This window comes from Hippoglossus hippoglossus, chromosome 21, assembly GCF_009819705.1.
Source record: "Hippoglossus hippoglossus isolate fHipHip1 chromosome 21, fHipHip1.pri, whole genome shotgun sequence".
Taxonomy (NCBI): Eukaryota; Metazoa; Chordata; class Actinopteri; order Pleuronectiformes; family Pleuronectidae; genus Hippoglossus; species Hippoglossus hippoglossus.
The window spans coordinates 9,667,684-9,689,836 of record NC_047171.1 but is presented as its reverse complement, the minus strand read 5'-3'; the positions used below and the strand labels follow the sequence as shown (position 1 = coordinate 9,689,836).

Genomic DNA, 22,153 nt, shown 5'->3' with positions numbered 1-22,153 from the left:
CGGGGTCAAATAACATTTCAGACCGTTCCCGATGATTTCGTTGTTGATTATGGATCAACGGCCTGAATTAACACCTTCTGGCCCGCAGCCCAATATTCCATGTTTGGAGAGGACCCCCCCCACCCACACACACACACACCCCTCACGTCAACTATCCAATCCTTACACGGGGAAGGCGTTGACGGGGGTCAAGAGGAAAAATAGCCTCATATATATACGCCCAGACGGTGATTTCTTGCTCCGAGTCGCCTCCACTTTGTGCTGTACACTCCTTGTCTTGTCACACTAACCCCGGGAATTGTCCTACATCTGACTATCCGCTGAAATGGCACCAAAGAAGGATCCTAAGGCTGCCGTCAAGAAGGCCGAGCCCGCAGCAGCTCCAGCCCCGGTAGCTGCACCGGAGCCCGCACCTCCCGCAGCAGCTCCCGCTGTCGACCTGTCCGCCGTCAAGGTAGAAAGCATGAGGTGGTCTGCGGTGGGGAGGGATGGAGATGGGAGGATGGCTGCTCGGGAAGAGCGGGGATTCGACTTTTAAGCACAGAGGTGCATGACAGAAGCAGAGCTACTGCAAAATGGAAAGGGGATGATGATGATGGAGACCTGGGAAAAACTGTTTTCTATTTAATGCATTTAAAGGAAGGATAATGAGAATATTCAGAGCTGCTGTGGCTGCTTTGATTATAGGAGTTAAATGGAAGAGAGGACAGATACATCTATAGAATGCATGTATCATATCCAAGATCAAAGATAGTGATGGAAGAGAAGGTCAACTTCTTGTTTAATTAAAGGTCTTTGTGTTTAATGCACATCTATCTTCACTTTGACTTAACTGGCAAAGTCCATCACACTGGCACCTGTGTGGACGTTCACTTTATGGCCAGTGAGTGGGAGCAGCTGCAGACTTTAAAGGACCACCCTCAGGGTTGTGCAGTGGTCTGAGGTGAAGGACTAGAACCATGGATAGCTCACCATGGTCCATCAGACCACGCCCCCCCCCGGTTCTCCTGATTGGAGCAGAGCGGTGACGCACTGCGTGATGATGCTGCCCTGCTGACACCAAATGTGGACATGTTAATGTAGCTAAAGATGGACCTCTCGTGACTCCGGAGCCAGAATGTCAACTTAATATTGGCAAAGAGAAAAAATGTAATCCTAGTCCTGTTTGTGTGGTCCAGATTAAGAGGAGGAAAAAATTGCCTGTTTGTACTGATGGTTTTTAGTAATAAATGGTTGTGTTATTGGTTATTCATGGAGTGTCAAAACTCCTGCATATGTATGTTCATACACTAACATGGCTGCTTTTTTATTGGCTTGTAGGTGGAATTCAGCGCAGACCAGATTGATGGTAAGAAAACTTCATTTTTACTTTCGCATCTACATCATCTCATCTTTTTCTTGAGTATCTCATTCGCCCAAAGTGTTGGCAAATCAGAAAACTCATCCATGTAATTCATATTATGAAGAAGTCAGATAGTAAACCAATCTCTCTTCGAGATTAACATAAGGTCAAAGCCAGCCTGCAACAGACATCTTAAATTTGTCTGTTCATGGTAGACAAATGTGTTTGGACATGGCTCGGAAAATCTGTAAATGGATGAATTTAGGAAAGAATCCATGCAAACATCAAGAAAACGTAGAGAGAAAAGTCAAAATAACATCAAAAACATTTTTGGGGTTTTTTTTCATAGTATTTTGGGGGGATAATTGCATTGCTGCAGGCTTTTGATTTTAAAGAAGCAGCAGTTGTACTGCAGCAGCTAAATCAAAAACCTGCATTAACTTGTTTCATCTTCAAAAGAAACCCCATTAAATCTCATATTAAACATAGACTGGAGGCCACAGGGCCACATTCATTCAAGTTAACTGGGGTCAGTGCGTCACAAACTCAATTCAATCAATCCCTGTGTCCTAATATCAACTCGCAGGTTGTTATTGGCAGCTCTCCGGTGACATGAGACTCTCTGCCACTGGATCTGTGATATCAGAGCATTTGCCAAGAGGCAACATTCTTCTTCTCACAGCAGCCAAAAATATTCAGCAGCTAATTAGCGGGATCACAGAAGGATAAAGTTTAGAAGAACCGTGGTACGACTGTTTTTTTTTTTACGATAAACGTGATGTCGATGCTTTCTAACCTGGATCGCACCTGCATCGCACCGGACCTGTTGTGTGGTTACACTGCAGTCAGCACTAACTCAGCTCACCCACAGAGGGCCCTGCCTGTAAAAGGAAGGGGCTCATATTCTCAGCTATGTTTGTCAATTCCAAGGTGGTCTTTTAAAAGAGCCCGTAGCCCAGCTGAGAGAGAGAGGGAGAGAGAGAGAGGGGGAGGGAGAGAGAGAGAGGGAGAGAGAGAGAGCGAGAGAGAGAGAGAGAGCTGAGATAGAAATAGTCTGAAGGTTGAAGCAGCTTGGCATGAGTCAGTCATGAGTCAGTCTATTCAGTCCTTAATACCAAAGCCTAGAGAAATGTCTTGCCCTTGTTTGTAGAGGAGCCGCCTCCACCTGCAGGTCGACAACACAAATTCAAACTACTGATTTAAAATGTGGGGAAAATGAAACACTTTTACTTAAACTTATCCATGGATATCTAGTATGAAAGACAACAGTTTGTCTTATTAGAATAAAAATAATATTGTTCTCTCAATATACAAATACCACCTTTTGTCCACTTTAAATACAAATTTATGCAAAATGCAGGAAGTTGACAGGAGATTTGTATCTACTGACCTCCACAGATTATTAGGCGGTAATGCAAAATATTTTGAATGAACTTATTTAATGATATTCTAATAGGACTCTGCAAGAATATAACAGAAATGACACCAAATATAGTTTCAGATGCAGACATAAACATCCTGTTCGTTCCATTGTTGTACTTTAGCTCTATGCTAACTCTAGCATGGTAGCTCACTATAATAAATAAGCAAATCACCAGTATATTTAATTTATAACAATTCTAGTATATTAGACATTTTTATTTAAAACAGTGAGCAAATATAATATCATACTGTATTCATTTAAGGCTTCACAAAGTTAAGTTTAGTCCCTGTAAACTTTAACATGTCTGATGCACACCAACAACATTGATCCACTGAGATGTTAACGTCCTCTCTTCCCCCCCCCCCCGCAGACTACAGGGAGGCCTTCGGTCTGTTCGACAGGGTGGGTGACAGCAAGGTGGCTTACAACCAGATCGCCGACATCATGCGCGCTCTGGGACAGAACCCCACCAACAAGGAGGTGAACAAACTGCTGGGAAGCCCCTCCGCTGATGGTGAGAGGATTCTTTCAGTACATGATTGATTTAGTGAGGTGATGTTTGGGTGTTTGGTGCAATTTATTACATTTACACATTCATTTTTTTTATTCATCTTTTTCTAATCAATTGAATTTTCATGTGACTGAAATGCTTCCTACTGGACATGGAAGACACAGACCTACCTCTAGGCTTTGTCGTATTTCTGATGATTTTTGTATTTTCTTTCAACCCCATCTGCAGTGTACCAGTCATTAACAGCAGTGCTCACACTGTTATGTCTTTTTGGGTCTAGGTGGAGGATTAGAAGGAAGAAATGTTCAGTAACTGCTTTGTGGCTGAAATTAATCACGTTCAGTCCCATGAGCCACTTTTCTTTCAGCCTGTGCGATAAAACATATGTTATTGAGTAAACACATGGAGCAGAACTGTCACTAAAAAGTCTCAGAGCTGAATCAGAATCTCTGTCTTCATTCAGAGCAACTATTAAGAGGTTGAAACCCCTGTTTGTGCTGCCAGTGGTTGACGCTGTAACCCTGCAGAGAGATACAGCTCTTTGCTCTTTGCACTGTGCAATGCAACATCACTGATGACTGTGGTCGTGTGTAAAAAATCAACACTTTTCCACATCCTACTGAAATAATTAGTATCTCAGTGCTTAGTCATGCAACAGAATTTAAAGCGTTCAGCCTGTAGAGGTCAGTGCAACATTACTTTTACTTCCTCTTGAAACTGAACGTTTAGGGTATGCAAATAAGGGAAGATACATAAATCTATAAATCTCTGTAGCCTTAAAGAAAAATGGCAACATTATTATTTTTGCAAATAAGAGATAGGATGCTGGAGCTGTAGTGGAGAGGTGGAAAAACATGTTGAAAGGATTTTGTCTGATTCAGTCATTTTTGTCTCCCGTCACGCAGACATGGTCAACAAGAGAGTAGACTTCGAGGGTTTCCTGCCCATGCTCCAGACCATCATCAACAGCCCAAACAAGGCCGGATTCGAGGACTACGTTGAGGGTCTGCGCGTCTTCGACAAGGAGGGCAACGGCACAGTGATGGGTGCTGAGCTGCGTATTGTCCTGTCAACACTGGGTGAGTGAGCCTCCAGGAACCTGCTGTGTTACTCTCTGAACATTTGTGTGTGTGTCACTGTGTTGTTAACTGTGGTTGTCCTCTGTCTCCCCCTACAGGAGAGAAGATGACTGAGTCTGAGATCGATTCTCTCATGGTAGGACAGGAGGACGAGAACGGCTGTATCAACTACGAGTGTGAGTTACAAACTGCAATATATGAGCACATGATAATATAAACGTTTTTATATTCTTCACTTTATTATTTTATATCTGAAATTACTAGTGTAGGTTAATATGACCCATATTCTGAATACAAATTCTGGAACATTTGACCTGTACAGCTTGATTTTGACCATATCTGATTCCCATGAGTCCCCATCTTGATAGTATTGAAAGTATAGAAAGTCTGGAGTGACCCTTTAAATAAATACTTAACCCAGAAAGTTTCCATTTAACGTCGATTTTGTGCATAAGTGAAAATACAGTAATGATTTGTAAGGTTGTTTAAACCAGGCTGAAGATATTTTATGGTGTTCTAGACAATATCAAAGCAGTTTCACGTTATTTGTATAGTAGCTGTGCATCTGAACTTTTTTAGTTTTTGATTTTTTATTATTATTTACCGATTTTTCTCCTCACTCACTCATCTCCCTCCTGTCCTGTCTGTCTGTGTGCCGCCCTGGTCTCCGTCCACAGCCTTTGTCAAGCACATCATGTCCATTTAAGGACCCTGCCACTGCGGTGGGGACCATCGTACATGTGCAGACCCCATGGTGCCACGACATCCACTCACTGTTTCTGCCACAACCTGAGGAAGCAGGGGGAACAAAGGACTATGAGATGTCATTTCCTGAAACCTTTTGCTTTTGTTCCAAACATTTTTTTTTTCTCGTATGTCCAACTGGTGCTTTTTCCCCCCCCCTCTCATCCTCCTTCCTCTTGTGGGAACCGTTCCTACCAGATGTCCTTCACCATCTTCACCCAGGTCTCATTGGGGATATTTTTTTTTTTTGGGGGGAATCGTCACTGGTTTTTACTCTATAGCTGGCGCTCGATCTGCCAGTCAAGTGACTGATTTGGCCCAGGACTGGCAACCATCAAAAATGAATCCACTCCTCCCCCAACCCTTCCCTAAGTCTTAACTTATTGTACCCTCTGCCATTTCACAATAAATTTTCACAAAGTCCCATTTCACCAACGAATTTCTGACTGATTTCTTCACAAGATCAAACACACTAGAAAACAAGGTTATTTTAGTGTTCTTGCAGATTTAAATTAGAATATTGATTATACTCTCTTGTCTATCAATTAAATATGAAGATAAAACTTGTTGTCAATACCCTTCATGCAGAATTGATAATTTTTACACTTTAGTATTTTATACACGTTAAAACAAAAAATCTCATTCTCTTCTTGTCATTTGAAAAAGAAGACAGAGCTCCAGCTTCAGTTTTTGTCCTTTTTATTGTCATTAATTATTGTAAGTGGTGTCATATCAACAAGAGAAAAACTGCGTACATCTACTTGACCTTTTAAATACATTTACAGTTGCTGTATGGTTGAGCAGGAGGTGGGGAGGGGGCACACGGAGATGGGGGGGGGGATGCAGAAGAAACACAGAAGCAAACAAACAAGTCGCGGGTGAGGGCAGTAATTAGGCAGGAGGCAGGATATACCACAGATGGTGTCTGAAAGAGAAACTAGATAACCCAAACACTTTTTTTTCAAAACAGATGTAACAGAAGTTTCCTCTGTCGTTTTATTTATTTTTCTTCATCTAGTGTTGTTTTAATTATTGATGTTTCAAAAAAAAAAAGCAGAAAAGAAAAGAAATCCAATTTCTTCTCCAACATATTGCCACTCAACATCCACATACGGTAGCATCTGTGGTAAAACAACGTGGGATCTGCACCGAATGCTCGAATGCACACGCACACACACGCACGCACATACACACACACACGCACACACACACGCACACACACGCACACACTAGCTGCTCTTCCTCTATATCACCTGTCGCAAACAGTAGCGTCTTCCACTGTGGTTCAGATTCAGTCCTGATGAGCGCAGCATCAGTCTGTTCTCTCGTCAATCATGTAATCTGATTACCTGCAGCTGTAAAGACAACACTCTTTTTGCCATTTTCCTTTCTGGGATGGAGGCGTGTGGACCAACTCCGGTGTGTAACAACGTTCTGACGTGTAAACAGGATCCTATAACGAACTACTGAGCAGGTACGAGTGTATGATGCTCTTCAACAGGACAGAGATGCATCCCTTAGCAACACCACATCAGCTGTCTGACACTGTCACCAAGCGTTACACTGTAAACAACTAATAACTACAAAACATGAACTTGTTTCAGTTTTATCCAATAAGTGAGGAAATAACTTACTAAAATTGCTTTTTTTTAAATTACAAAATAGCCTCTTTTTAATATTTGAATCAATACATGCTTGTCATAACACGAGACCTAGTTCTTGCACTTATGCAATTTTACAGGTATATTTTATCGCCATAGTGTCGCTTCCTTTTAAAATGTTTCATGGACATTTAGATGGCAAAGGACTTGTATTTTTTATACATGTTTCTATATATATTTGTTGAATATATTATATATTGGATGACAAGAATGACTCGCAGTAAGGATGCTTGGTTTGTTAGGGGGTTTTGGAGTCCATGCACAGTTACTGAGCAAGAACAACACGTGCTGCATGGTGTGCTGGCCAAGGCTGTAGCTTCTTCAAAAATACTGATCCAGGACAGTCAATGGACTGGTCCTCAATCTGATCTAGGACCAGCGCTCAATCTGAACTATTCTATGCAACATCATCCAAAGAGAGAGAGGCCAACAAAATGAATCAGAAATAACACACATCTCTTTAAAGAGATGAAAAATAAAGAGGATCAAAGTACAGTAGCTCCTAATTTCAGTTTCTACTCAAAGTTGAGACATGGGTATTGGAGGCGGAGATGTTCATGGTTTAGCTGAGGTTGGCCTCAGGGTGGCAGGAGTGGGCAGAAAAGTTCCAGTGGATCATGGCGAGGAAGTCTGGGGTCCAGTGTTCACAAACCCTGCTTCGCCAGAGCTGCGGTGACGTCCTCAGCCAGGGTCGCTAATTGTGGCGACTCCGTCATGTTGAGGCTGCCGGAGGAGGACAGGTGGCTGTCCCGGTTGCGGTTGGGGGACACCGTGCCGGACACGCCTGGTGACTGGATACTGATCTCGGCTCCTTGGTCGACCCGGGCCTTGGCCTGGTCGCGGAACGCCAGCCTGTGGGTCTCAATCTAATAAAGGAAGATTGTGCGATGGGAGAAGAAATACACCATGTTCGTTATCGTGAACTCATGCTTTTTTCTGAGTTCACTTGAGATCAACTGCAAATGATGTTTAACTTCAGAGTCTGTTTTGAAGTCCTCACTCAAAGGCTGTTGTTTAGTCCTGTGTTGGCACCAGAGCATGATGAACACTTCATGAACATACATTCATGTATTTGGATGAACCGTTACATTACTTTTTGATAGCGGCGTATACTTTACCTTTATCTTTACCCTTACTGGCTGATAAAGGAATACAACAAGTTTTTGAAAGATTGGACTGAACATACGTATGTATTACATATGTATGTGAATAATTATTATTTTAAACTTTACTCTAAATAAGATTATGGCAATGCTACATACCTTTTATGATTATAGAAGTATTCATGGACGAGGGATTTTTCTCTCTACATTCTTTTCATTTAAATTAACAAATTAATGCAACTGAAAATTCTACACACCGTGACATGTAGATTAAATATAATTTACTATAGGAATGTGTGTGTTGTCATGTTTTCTCCATCTATGTTGATAACTGAGACAATCTCTCAAAAACTTGATGTTTTCCATTAAAGGATGGATTGAGGACATGGAGCTGACACTCACCGTGAGGTGGGCTCCCCCAGGCATGTGGTGAGCATAATCCAGGGAACCCACCTTGGCTTGGGCCTTGTCTTTGAAGTCCAACTTCACAGTCTCTATACGCACGTTACCGCCCCCTGGAAAGAAGTAGAGGAAGTGTAAGAAACATATAGAGGAATCTACTGCAGTTGTATGCCTCCGTTAACCAGTGTAGTTTCTGTCGACATCATTTTTTTTCCAGATTCATATAAGGTCAGTTCATCCTTGGTAGTAATGTAGTCCTGAAAGAGTGTTTGTGGGCCCAGAGTCAGACAGCTGACAGCCAGCAGATGGCGTTGCAGGAGGAAAAGGAGTCACCACATACCAACTGGGAGGGGAAAGTGGTTTTCCACACCTCACATTAAAACAGCAAATACTCCAGAAACCTGTTAGATGCACATCCTGTCATTTAGTTTCCCTGCTGGTGGAGCACTAAAATAGGTCTGTGGTGTTTATATTCATCAGTAATGACTTCAGACACCAGGTCATTCAAATCAAAAATACAAAAGTATCATGTCGATTTTACAGCAGCACAGGTTTGACTGATCTGTCATTAGGAGTTTTACCACCAGCCCAACACAGTGGAGGGGAGAAGAATTGAATTTGCAGTGATAAATGGCCAAAACCAACTTCATGAAAACTGGCTATGGACTGTTTATATATTCGCCTGCTATGTTGACTTAAGTGACCTCATTCATTTCTGGGCTGATTTCCCTCTGATGAATGAGGTCAACTGAATGGATTGAATTTGCCCCCCGCCTGAGAGACCTTGCATTAGCATGGATTCTTCCTCATCCAGATATGATATCCAGATATACATTCACCATATCCAGAAACAGATCGCGTGTTAATGCTAGTAAAACTGGATGCTTGAGTAGGATCTCGTAGGTTACCAGGTCGGTGATGGATGTTGTCAAGAGAGCCACACTTGGAGGTCACATGGCTCAAGTCAATCTTCTTGTACTGTATCTGCACCTGAGAGAAACAGGAAAAACCACGGTCAGAGCTTGCGGTTACAAAATGAGGCTAGGAGTCATCTATCTTTCCTTTATGCATTACAGAGAAGAATATAGTGCATCTGATCTGCCCTTATCTTGAGATTGTCTTGAAAGAAAAGCTGCAGCTATCTACATTCTGACACAGTGATGTCCAATTTATTATTTGAAAACACGAGTAAGACAGCACAAGAGCAGAAAACCAGTGACCATTACATGACAGTCCTTGTGCTCTGCTGGGAGGAGACCTGCTGGTGTCTGTTCAACCAGCTCAACCAAGACTGAACACGAGCTATGTGAGTGCCGGGACTGAACTTTGAGCTCAAATGTGTTGGCACTTTCAGAGGACCTGTCAGATATACTGTACACCACAACACTGATCAGTGTTTTCAGTTGAAAGTGGCCACAGGCTGAGAGTAGATATATATGCGGCTATGTGACCCACCCTGGGGATTTGAGGAGAAAACCCCATGAGAGATACTAAAGGAGTGAACCGATGAGACAGCAAACAGAGCGGAGATATAAAGCTTAAAGCACAGCACAACGAACATGAGGCGATACACCACAAACACTGGGTCACGCCTGTGGTCATCCATCACTTTGCCAAGTCACAGATTCAGCTGAAAACTATTTTCAACAGGAAAAGTGAGATGATGACGAACAACACAGACCATGAGCCGCATGAGAAGCCACGACACCAGTCTGCACTGAAGCATGTTCATCTACCCAGTGTTCTTTACACATGCAACACTAGCAAAGATGAGATGTGGTTTGTGTCAGCGTGGGTGAACATCAGGCTGCTGCTTGGCTAACTTCTCCAGCAGTGATATCGTTATGAGCGTTTTGTTTGATGTTTTTCTCTATTTTCATGGTTTATATATAAAAAAACCCTATCTGGTATTAGTTGTTGTATTACAGGTTGATAGAAATTGGACTTTCCAACCATATTTAAGTGAATGCTTCACAAATATAACCTTTATTATGAAATATTAAAATTGGCTTCAACTCCAGATGATGAATTAAGAGGTAACTAGATCTGCACCATTGGTTGTGCAATATGATCTCCCAAACTGCTATAAAATACTATTTATTTTATAATTGAATGAGATTGCCGAGGTGAACAGTAGACTTCACCAAGATAACAGATCTATCCAAACCAGTGAAGTTTTCTTCAACAAGTCATGTGGTTTTTGTAAAATGTTTTAAAGGTTTTACAACGTCTATCTATCTGTAAACCAAGGATCAAGTTGCCAAAATAGTTCAGTGGGTGTGTTACTGGTTGTCACAATCATGGCCAATCACATTCATCCTTTTATGACTCTAAAAAGCATGAGGGGCAAAATGTACTAATGTCCTATTTTAATGTACAGTACACTTTGGTAATAGAGTGAAGAGTAATGGCCACTTCTCATCATGCAGATTTGTATGTATATATGTTACTGTGCAAAGGTTTTAAGCAAATTAAGCATTAAGAGTTTTTTCTCCGTCACAAAATACAAGCAGGTGGCGTGTGATGTGGTTGTAAATCCTTCTGCAGCAGGGAAACGACCCCAAATATAAATAAACCATCTTCAGCAGCAAACAAGTGCAACAGATGGTGTGTCCGCCACAGAGCCCTGATCTCAGCAACATGGAGCTAAGTCTGGAATTACGTTAAGACACAGCTTACGTACACAAAAGAAGTTGGACACGTTCTCCAAGATACTGGGAACAACCCATCTGAGAAGTGGTGCAGTGGTCACACCAGATAACCAGAAGTCAGAATTAGAAACTACTCAAGCTAATATTTTTGAAAGCTTCCATCCTTTACTTCTTGTGGCTAAAAACAACCTTTGCACAGATTTTACATAAATGTAGACCTACAACCAATTTATGAATTTTAATTTGGTCAAGTGTTAAGATCTCTGTGTCTAACATTCTGTCTGCAAATCTTACTCTGCCTTTGGATCTCCATATTACTGAAGCTGTGGGGATCCAGTCCAGTGATTGGTCCATTTAACAGCCCACTCACTGACTCTGTGGCCTTGTACTTGTCAATTTCACCAGTGCCCTGAAATTTGACATGTGCTCGCTATATAAAGCTGCACAAGTGTCAGTCGTACAGCTTTGGTTTTAAGTCATCAATGTGTTAATGTGCCATTTGTCACTTGCTGTGGTTCAACATTAGATACTTGTCTTTTTGTTTTGGCTCTTTTATGTTGCACTATGTGACTGCAACACACAAGTTTTACTAATAGAAAAAAAGTTTTTTTTTGTTTTTACAGTTAAAACGGTTTATTTTCTTTTAGCCTAAATTAGCCATTTGTAAAATCTTTGAAAGTATAAAACATTTTCTGTTTATTTACTGTTTACATTTTGGCTCCATCTGTCAGTCCCAACGTGCCATAGACAACAGATGTCTCTAAGTTGAATTAGAGGTTGTGTACATACTGAAAGACCAGAGTATACGGTGGTTCTTTCTGTATGTAAAAATACAGGATGTAGCATCACAATGATCCAAACAGTAACCACATTTGTTCACATTAAATAATGCTACTGATGCAAAACTGAGGACAGTTTGGATTTCATTAGAATAGCAAATTCTCATTTCCGGCTGCTTTTCTTTCAAACTTAACAAACATGGTTACATAAAAAGCCATTGAATCAGTTTTGCACTTATAAATGTGATGCTTCTCTCAACAGTTATTTGAAAGGAGACGACGCAGGCAGCTGTCGTCTCGGATTTGTCAGAGGCAGTGATGAGAACAGGCTATTCTGAGGGTGAAATGATTTTAATTGTCTTATTATTATTATTAGGCTTGCACAACAGTGCTCTGATAAAGTGCATTACACAGAGGAGAGACTCTAGATGGAGCACACTGTACCTGCTTTAAACATCTGTAACCTGAGTTCATCAGCTAAGAGGGAAGAGGTTCATGCAGCGTGATCCCTTTTGAGGATGAGAGGTGTTGGCTAGATTCTTGCTACCAATAAGTGGAATAATTGTATTTTCTTCCATGCATTTAGATTTATATGCATAAAACCAAATATCAAGACTACTTTATGTGCAAAATAGAATTGCGCCTCTACAATAAATGTTGATGACGGCTACAGTCCTGAATGTTTTCAAGTGCTGGAGGAGGAGACATTCAGCCTTTTGTATAAAATAAATCCTCGCAGGACACAAAGCACAACAGGAGGGCGCTGTGTTAATGAAGAGCATTCAGGAAAAGAGCAATGATGCCTTAATAAATGAGTGACATAAACTGGGAAATAGTAAAAGAGGTGGAAAAGAAAAGGCAAGAAAGAAACAATACAACAAGAACACACAGAAATAACACTGAGACAATGGACTTGTGGCACAAGACTCACATTTCCACCTCCTGCTGAGTAGCCCCGCCTGTCCAAGGACCCACACCTAGACTGAACATGGCTATAGTCCAGCTTAACACTGGGGACTGAGAACCTGCCAGGGGTGGAGGTCAGGAATGAGGTGGGAAGAAGCGCGGAAGGCGTTCTGGCATGGCACGACATTTCAAACATCCTCTGAAACACCAATTTCTCTCCTCTGTCTCTTTTTATGTTCTATCCTTGATATGCTAGTTCTGTTTGGTTGTGGGCAGTGCGCTAATAACTGGACCCACTGGTTCCCGGTCACAATCAGGACAGTCGAAAAGGCAGGAAATATTCCTCTCAATACAAGTTTCACAGCCTGAACCCTTTTGACCCTGTGGTAGTAAAATGTGCTACATCTGGTGACTCCTCAGCAGATCGTCTATACCTCTTTGAATCAACATTGACATCCTATGAAACAATGGATTCCCTGCAAAAAGATGGTGCTGTGTAACTGAAGCTAAAGAGAGTCAGTGTGCTTTTTGTCCCCTTGAGGATTTGTAGGAAGAAAAAGGCTCTGAAACAGAATAACATGACGTTTCAAGATATTGCTGAAATAAATTTGCTTTGACTTCAGGAACCAGTCAGGATATCGTAGCTTCACAAGGTGTCACCAGACAAAACAAAGTCAACTCCTTGAGAAGATACTCGAATAGGGTGTCAACATTTCCTTTGTTCAGATACAAATACGAGTAAATGCCAATTGAAAGCAGGTCATACTTGAGACTGTTAGGATGATAAAAATATATAGCTGAACAGCTGTGTAGCTGCAAGGAGAGAGAGCAGGAGTGAGATGCAGACACAACCAGTTGGCACAGACATACTACCAGTGATACACATGTTCCCACTAGCACATTGAAAGCAACAGAAACTAAACTAGGGGGAGAAAAATGACGTACAGTTTATTCAGGAGAGGAGAGGTGAGGAGTCCATCAGGTCTGTGAGCCCTGAACTATCTATATCCTATAGCTACTTTAATATAAATAGATTCAATAGATCTATAATGACACAACGGGCAGTAAAGAACAACAAAAAAACACACAAAGCTCATCTATGGAGAAAACACAGACAGTTTAAAAGAGAGACGTGTCGAAATGTACAAGGTTTTTCAGTTTTGAGCGAGGGGCTTATTCAAAATGGAAAATCTGAGAAATACTAACTTGCAAACGGGACTTTGTTGGTCGTAAAACTGAATGGGTCCAATTTCTTGCCATTGCTTTCCCCTTAGGTCTATGAAATGTATAATGTAAAGTAAAATGTATTTTGGATCCCTAAGTAAATTCTATTAAAAAGGCCACTATAAAACACACTGAATAAAAAGACATACCATAAATTCCCCCCCAAAGCTTGAAATTCATTATAAACTATAAAAAAAACTGTGCCAAGCTATTCTTTCTTTGTCTTGAGACACTTCTTCACAACAATTAATTAGGACTGATTCTTTTATAATCTGTTCCTCATTAAAATAATATAAATGCTTAAAATCTTTATATTTACTGCAACCAGTGCAAAGAACAGACAATTACAGCAGATGATTCAAACATTTAACTGATATACTTGCTTTTTGTATAGTAAAATTCAAACATAAAATGACCACAGCCTGACTTGAGGGGCACAGTTAAAAAAGCTAAAAGAAGCACACGTTCTTTTAAAAGTTTCCATCTGGGATTCATCTAGAATTGGAACAAACTAACACCTTAGGAGAAAAATGGGAATCTGAACCTTTTCTAGGGTAAGAAAAAACACCTTTAACTAACAGATCCACATAAAGGATCTGGGATGATCTTTCACAGCTTCAACCACACAATTGGAAATAACAACCAGACACAGGCCAGACCCAAGATGCACAGTATGAAGTACTAGATGTACATGTAGAAACTAACCCAATATAAATGATCAGAGGGATTTCTGTATACGGAAGAGGTTGATGGGACTTAAAGTGTCTCACTCAAGTGCACACGAGCACAGAAGACATTTGCCAACATTATCGGCTTTGTGTCATATAATCATGAGACCACTTGGTGCCACAGTTAAGATATTCTGGGGTTTATGACCACTGCTCTCGCAGCAAGAGGGGGGCTAAAAACAGAGGCTGACACCAGTTGGTATGTTGTTACACCCTGCTTGTGGGTAGAAGAATTGGTATAAAATACAACAGTTGTACCAGATAAGCTTTAAATATTACCTGTTACCCAAAAACTAATGGGAAAAACTAGAGACAATAAATGACAGTATACAGTACATACACGTTTTCAAGCACAGGAATCAACCTGGAGTGGGGAAGTAGGGATCCTAGGGAAATATAACTAGAGTACTACGATACTCGACCACAAAGTCTACGAAGCAGCTTGCTCCATGTCACTTAACTGGACTTAAATCAAACTACACAGTGGCCATCACCCATCTCCTCAGTGGAGGAAGGTGAAGATTGAAGGGTACATACATTGCCTCCACGAGGAGAGTCCTTCAGATTCTCCTTGGAGCTGCATTTTGACAGTGCGTGACTGAAGTCCACCTTCCTGTTTAAAATATAAATCTATGGAGAAATACACAGATGGACCTCTTACATGGTGGATGAGAATAAAAAAGTCATAAACTGACTGGATTAGATGCTAGAGGAGAGGGATGAACAATGTACGGAAAAATGTGAGGTAATTTATATACATTGTATTGACTTTACAATGGCTGAGTATGTTGGAAATCTTAAAAAAGTCAATGTGAGATCCAGATCATGAACACCAATGTGGTTTAATGTGTAAAAACAAACAAATACACCTAGTTTTTGGAGAGAAGTTCAATCATTAATGTATTAGCAACATTAATTATTTGCTCCAGTTCTCTGAGATAAAACGTCAGAAAAAAACACCATGTCAAAAGATACAATTATTTGTCTTTTGTTATTTTAGTCCTTTCTCACTTACACTTTTATCATTGCATTCCCATCATGAAACTTGGTGTATTCTTTTAATTGTTGAAAACGACTTTTAATTGTTGAAAACTATGGAACCTAGAGTGTGCCACTGAAATAAATGAGTTCAACAATTAAATAGTCTTTTTAATTCTTCAGGTTACCGGATTAACGTTAGTTTATTTCCTCTTTCAACATTTCAAATTTCCATTAAATTATTATTTTATTTAAAGACATAGCTCTTGAATTTAAGGACGTGTAAGCCCTGAAATAAAATTCTTAAGTCTAACCAACAGCAAAATCTTGATTGACCTAATCCCCCATGTAACTCCTGGCTTAATATGACAGCTTAATCAAATATTTATATATACAACTAATATATACATAGAGATCAATTCATATATAAAGAAAAAGTAGCTATATTGTTTTTGTTCAATTTTATGATTTAATTTAAGAGAACCTTTGGCTTTATTCCACATTGAAATGCAAATGTATTGATCAAAAACTAGCCTTTCAAAGTTATCATTGTTTACTTGATATTGTTTTTTCAGTGGCACACTGTTATTGAGGCTCTAAAAAACCACTTAGTGACATAACTAACAGTGCTGAGGTGTACCAGCAGGTCTTGTGTCCAGGTCACACTGTGAGCCGCTGACACACACAGAGTTACAGAGATGAGGCGCAGCAATGACTTCCAGATCCAAGAAGCCTTGTGTTTGGCCTCTGGCGGCGCATTTTGGTCCGTGTGCTTCTATGAGGACAATGATGGACAGGTCAGTGGCTGAGAGAGGCTCACTACAGGAGCTGCTTGAAACTAATACAAACTACTTGGAGCTGCTCAGGGCTACAACATGTCAGGAAAAGTATATTAGAGTCATATGCCAATGGTTACTTGTACATAATGTGTTACTAAAATATTGGACGACATCCATGTATTAAGATGATTTTATCATCTGAACTGTAAAACGAATGGGAATTGTGCTCACAACAACCATTTCTTGTTTTTCACTGGAGCGTGTTGCATGATACAGCAATATGCTGCTGAAGGATAGTTCAGTCACAGGGGACACATGAAAGGGGAATGGGCTGGCAACCCCCGCGTCTTTATATTCTAGATTTTCAAACTGAGTGAGTGTCAGAGTCTTTTAGCAGTTATTGTATATGCATCTCACACTGCAGTTTGCAAATACACAGCTGTCAAGACAGAGAAAAACATACTGAGGAGTGGCAGACTGAATGTTGTTAATTTAAGGATCACCACTGTCCTCACTTGATCAAATGGGAACATTGCAAAATCCTATCACTGCTAGTATGGAGGTTTTTTATAAGGATAAATAAACATACTTAATACTGACGCTAGTATTAAAACTGCTGGTAGACACAGGACCAAAATTCTACCCAACCATGGACCAACCACATCCAAAATCCTGTAGCACTTGATGGGGAGCACTGGGTTGTCTACACTGTCAGGCAAATATCACATATTCACACTTGGTAAAATTACCTTTAACTGCAAATCCCCCACCCCCCAAAAAATGTGATTCCTGATGCAGGTTGTCATCTGTCTTACCCTCTACACAGCTTTACTTCAAAGAGATTTGCATCGTCAGTTTCTGCATTGGCACTGCTTATGACCCTGCAGCATGCATGCTTGCGCACACAGACATGCAAACATGCACAGAAACTCCACTCTGGCCATTTCTCCTGCAGCTGACAGGGAGGCGTTGGGAGCGCGATCCCTCCCTATTTTGTGTCTGGCTGCACAGGGCACAACGCAGAGACTTGGCAAGTCGTAAAGTTGTCAGCCAAATGCTCAGACTCCTAATCAGGTCATCAGCGGAGGCTTGTAAGAGCTGATGGCTACAGACACATCACTGTTTTCATTACTGTGCTTCCTGTTTTTAGCGCTGACTTTGTGTTTCAGACTAATGCTGGAGCAAGATATTTGTCAAACTGTGAGATATACTCTTGCAAACAGCCTGTTAATGCAGATTCTGGGCAGCAAAGGAAAACTTGATTTGAAATGCAGGTTCCTGTAGGCTGGAGTGATGGCTTCGGTTCACAGACCAGGGGAGAAAAACTGAAGGAACAAATGCAGCTCACAAATTTGAAATGCAATGCGATGTCAAAGTCAGGTCACTTTTCTGTTTGTTTAAATTTAGAACCTGAGAATGGATATGTTAAAGAGCATTTTAAGAAATAACATAAGTACAATTTTGACCTTCCAGAGGCCTGATGCTTACTTGAGTAAAGCCTGATATTTAGTCAAACTTTTGCATTGGCTTGGTTCATCTTGTTTCCATATCTCTTTGTACAGCTTTGTTTTGGCTCTCATCTTATGCACAGGACAGGAAGTACTTCAACTTATGTGTGACCTCACTTGCTGCAAATGGCTTCCCTTTAGTTGCATATAGGACAAACACTGGGAGGTTCACTACTGGTCTAACATGAAAGCAGCTAAACTGGCTTTCAATAAGTTCCAGTCTTTGTCTTACACCTTCAAGACCTGGGGAAACTTAACATTAAATGCATTGTAAGCTAAGAAAAGTTGTCCAATATTCTTTGTTCTCTTTGTTTAAATTTGTGCACATTCTTTAATAAATAGCTGTGAGTTGATATTCTTTTCTTCCACCATTATTTCTAAACTCATTAGTCTTTCACTCCGGTGAGTCAGCAGGATAACTGTCGGGCTAACAGTGGAGAGCAGTAAGTAAAAGACACAAAAGACAGCAAGTGTGAAACAGGTCGAAGAGAAGGAGGCCTGTCAAAGCAGAAGAAAAAGGCAGATGGTATTAAACACACTTAAATACAATTTGTATTAAAAATGTTACTGTTGGTCTTATTTTTAGTTTTTATACATTAAGACATTGCAGGGTTGTTGTGTTTGCCCTTTTCTTCTTATTGGTGTTGAACCCTTAGTTGCGCTGTGGTTCAAGGACAGAATCATGGGTACAGTGTGGTAGGAGACTAAAGACCTGAGAGGAGACTGACTGTCCTCTATCTACATATTTCCTGTATTAACATAAATAAACAACCCAATGAAGGCATCTATCTCTGAACTCATGAAATAAGAGACACATACTAAAGGCATAAACACAAGCAACATTGCAAAGATGAAAGACAAACATGTAAGCCGAAGCTACAGGTGTTTGGGTGTGGGAGCAAAGCGTCACCTGTCCTCCTTTGGGCTGGTACTTGATATTCTCTGTGGAGCCGATCTTGGACTTGATGTTCTTGAAGTCAGGCAGTGGCTGGTTGATGATGCGAAGCTGCTTGGGTGTGGTTGCGGGTGACTTGGGTGGGGTGCGGACTACTGCCACCTTCCTCTCCTGGGAAATCAAGCTGAGGGAGCGAGGGGTTCCAGGGGTCCTCGAGGATGACGAGTAGCTGGGAGGGGTCCCTGGGGTGATGCCTGTGGACCCCGGGGTGCGGGGAGTAGAGTGGCCACTGCGAGCTGAGCGCGAGCGCATTGATTCTGCAACTGGTTGGGAGACGTAAGAGGCTTAAAGTCGGAATTGTTTTGTAGAAAGAAATATGCAGTTATCACCCCATCAAAATCTATTACCCACATCCATGTACCAGTTGAGTAAGTAGACCTGCACAATCTAATACAATAGGTAGAGAAAATCCATTCTACCTGTCATACTTGGGGCTCGTCCTGTCCTGTGCTCTGCCCTCATCTCAGTGCGAAATGCTAAAGAAAGCAAGAAAGGAGAGGGATGAAACTTTGCTCCAAGAACAAAGTAGAAAGAACTGGATATTTTTAGCTTGCTAGCATTTAAATTGCACATGCATACATTTGGATCTGTACTAAAGCAGGTTATATTTTGATAAAACAAAGAAAAAATAGTTTGACATTCTGTTGCACAGATGATGACGAGAATAAAATGAATTAGGAAAAGAAGCCTATCTCATTAATACAGAATGAATAAAAAAAATTCAGCAAGAGGGAAGATACAGTGCTTATTGGTTTAGTCTAATAAAACATGAAAAATGTCATGAGCAGAATATCAAATATCTAAATCTCTAATTGGACAACTAAAGCTAGGACTTGTTAAAATAATCAAAATTGTATATGACAAAATGATGTTGCTTTTCACTACAGCACTAAATAATACACTAAGAGTATTTTTAACTTAAAAATGTCTTAATATCAACATTTGGTGAAATATTGGTTGAATCTGTGATATTTTGACTGATGTTGGAAGTTATTGCTGTTGATTCTGTGCTGCCTGATGCCACCTGAACACTGATACTTTGTACAGTGAGCGAATTGAAGGAGCTGCAGCCTACATGTGGGTCTGCGGGGAGCCGTTGAGCCGGAGCTGGTGATGGAGGTGGAACTCTCCTCCTGGTCATGGTACCCACGGCGACTCAGAATGGAGGTGTGCCGCGGCAGAGACTTCTTGTCTGGGCTCCGTGATCCACCATCCTGTTGAGACACACACACACACAGAGACAAGAAGGAGATCCTTAGACCAGTGTGGCTGTGATATATATTTAATAGGAGGTGAAACAATGGGTTTAGATGCAGAATATAACAAAAAGAAAGTGATTTAAAAAAATTGTGTTTATGTTTTTTCCAGGCATAAACTGGCATACATCCGCCTACCTTGGCTATGAGTCAGTGTAATACTGTCGAGCCTTGAGGCTCTGCTGAGGATGGACGAGGTCTGTCTAATAAGGTAGTCACTGGGGATATGGAGGTGGGGATCTTTGTTAGGGGCAAACGATGGGCATGACACTTGAGATGATGCAACAATGGAGCCTAACGGGCAAGCAGCATGGCTCCGAAATACACTGTGAAAATAACACAGTGCTTCTTCTGCACTATCAATGTAAAAGATCTGATGTATTAAAAGATAAGAAATAAGATATTAGCATCAGATCTTATGTGTTTGACTTGTTTAATTAGAGCCCAAAAAACATTGTGAACATGCCATTTTAATGAAAGAAGCATGTTCTTCCATTTAAATGTCAAACAAATACAGTGTCCATGCAAGATTTCAAGTTGCACTGCATAGTAACAGATTTATTTAAACACTGTAAATAGAGTGCAAATCTGTTGTGAAATACAGTGTATGTGGGCTCAGAGTGACACAATACACTTTAATGACATGACATTTAAGAGAAGCAGAAACAGTTATTTTAGACACAGTAAGTGTCATTACCATGGAGAGGAGCAAAATGGAATCACGACCACATGTCGCTGGAGAAATGTCACAGGGTGATTCAACACCCACTCACAAAAAAACAACACTCTAAATGGATCTGTCTTATCTACTTTTGCAAAAAGCCATTAAACAAGGCAACAATGGCAACATTTAACAAAAAATCTAAAGTAGAAAAACATTTTTTCATTAAATGCAGTGAAAAAGTGCTCATACAGAAATGCAATAGACTGTTTTTCGTGCAGTGATTCTGAATCAGACTTTATGTAATGTGTTTATCTGAATAGATGATTAGGTTGCGTGGAAGTCACATGAGAAGAATACACAACAGCTTCTTAATGAATCTTAATTTCGAGAGATAATTATTCTGCCTAATTATTGTGCTGCGTGGCGTTTCAGTGTTTACAGTAAAAAGGTTGGAGTATTTGCAGTTCCATATGGGGACCAGGAATTAATGGTTTGAAATCAATCGCACCAGAAACGATGAGAGATAAGAAGAGAATTAATGTTGGGAATTGCAGTTTCCTGGTTGAGCCATTGTTGGGCCGGTGTGATTTACTTACTGATGCTCTGTCACGAGACTGTCTTGCAACACTGAGAGGCTGACGGCCGTCTGGTCGGGCTTCTGAGGGACAGAGAGAGAAACAGAATTTCAGGGAAATGGACATAATCTAGTACATGTCTTACGTTTATAATTTAAAGGGAAATAAGTGAGAGCATTTGAAATGTCCCAATTTATGATTATATATCATGATTTTCATTATATGTTTATCCCTAAAAGGAAATCTAAAAATATAGACATCCAGCTTTGTAATCCAAGATTTGGCAGTGTAAGCTACATGTCAAATATAATGTTCTATGGGAGCGTGTTGCTGCCCCCTTGAGAGCACTGTTCTGAAAAGACTTGGCAAGATATCACACAGAATGGGGGATATTGTGTTATGTAATGCAACCTTTAAAATAACCTAATTGGGGCAGTGCAGCAGCAGCATAGTGAGCTTTCATCATCCCTGACACAGAATTTTGTCCACCAGGGGAAAATGAAAAGCAAACCGCCTCTGGTACAAGAGCAGCATCTTCACAGCATCAGGGCCATATAACATAAAAACGTTTATTACTAGTTGCCTGGGAAACATAGGTTAAAGTGGTGGAGTGGATGTGCATGACCGGAGGAGTCAGAGAGGTTGTGTAGGGTTTGAAAAAGACCTCATCCACCATGATTATCAAAGAAAGCATCAAAACATTTTAAATCATGTAAATGAGATGCCCATTGACAGAAAGAGAAAAACAACACAAAACAAACCAAAAAAGATGAATGAAGTCAAAGAAAGTATGACAGTCAATTTTTATTTCAATGCAAAGACAAAAACAAACTGCTTCAACAAATAAAACAAAACAAATGCCAAAAAACAAAATGAAGGTGACAG

At 40.6% G+C, this 22,153-nt stretch overlaps 2 protein-coding genes across 10 annotated transcripts in view; one reads left to right on the top strand and one right to left on the bottom strand.

The window, feature by feature from the left end:
* The first annotated feature begins 239 nt into the window (after positions 1-239).
* Positions 240-5,530, top strand: myl1 (myosin, light chain 1, alkali; skeletal, fast). 2 transcript variants are annotated; one of them, XM_034574466.1, is made up of 6 exons: positions 241-454; positions 1,321-1,348; positions 3,136-3,279; positions 4,182-4,355; positions 4,454-4,531; positions 5,033-5,530. In XM_034574466.1, exons 1-6 carry the CDS (start codon positions 326-328, stop codon positions 5,059-5,061), a joined length of 582 nt encoding a protein of 193 aa, XP_034430357.1. In that variant the 5' UTR covers positions 241-325; the 3' UTR covers positions 5,062-5,530. The 2 variants fall into 2 exon arrangements, with proteins under 2 accessions (XP_034430356.1, XP_034430357.1); XM_034574465.1 differs by lacking the exon at positions 5,033-5,530 and having other exon boundaries at positions 240-454; positions 4,454-4,587.
* A 251-nt stretch (positions 5,531-5,781) lies between these two features.
* map2 (microtubule-associated protein 2) overlaps positions 5,782-22,153 on the bottom strand; it is a 73,162-nt gene continuing 56,790 nt past the window's right edge. For 7 of the 8 annotated variants that reach the window (XM_034574446.1, XM_034574448.1, XM_034574449.1 and 4 more), the window contains 7 exons: positions 21,290-21,351; positions 19,849-19,987; positions 19,193-19,249; positions 18,729-19,036; positions 9,174-9,255; positions 8,266-8,378; positions 5,782-7,626 (listed from right to left, as the gene is read on the bottom strand). In XM_034574446.1, coding sequence (XP_034430337.1) covers positions 7,405-7,626; positions 8,266-8,378; positions 9,174-9,255; positions 18,729-19,036; positions 19,193-19,249; positions 19,849-19,987; positions 21,290-21,351 — 983 coding nt within the window. In that variant the 3' untranslated portion in view covers positions 5,782-7,404. Of the gene's footprint in view, positions 7,627-8,265; positions 8,379-9,173; positions 9,256-12,626; positions 12,721-18,728; positions 19,037-19,192; positions 19,250-19,848; positions 19,988-21,289; positions 21,352-22,153 lie in introns of those variants that run through there. The other variant, XR_004612525.1, reaches the window with a different exon arrangement.

Coding starts and splice junctions, on each gene's coding strand:
- myl1 (XM_034574465.1), top strand. CDS start 326: ATGGCACCAAAGAAGGATCCTAAGGCTGCCGTCAAGAAGGCCGAGCCC. Junction 1,349..3,135: donor CAGCGCAGACCAGATTGATG/GTAAGAAAACTT, acceptor CCCCCCCCGCAG/ACTACAGGGAGGCCTTCGGT. Junction 4,356..4,453: donor TATTGTCCTGTCAACACTGG/GTGAGTGAGCCT, acceptor CTCCCCCTACAG/GAGAGAAGATGACTGAGTCT.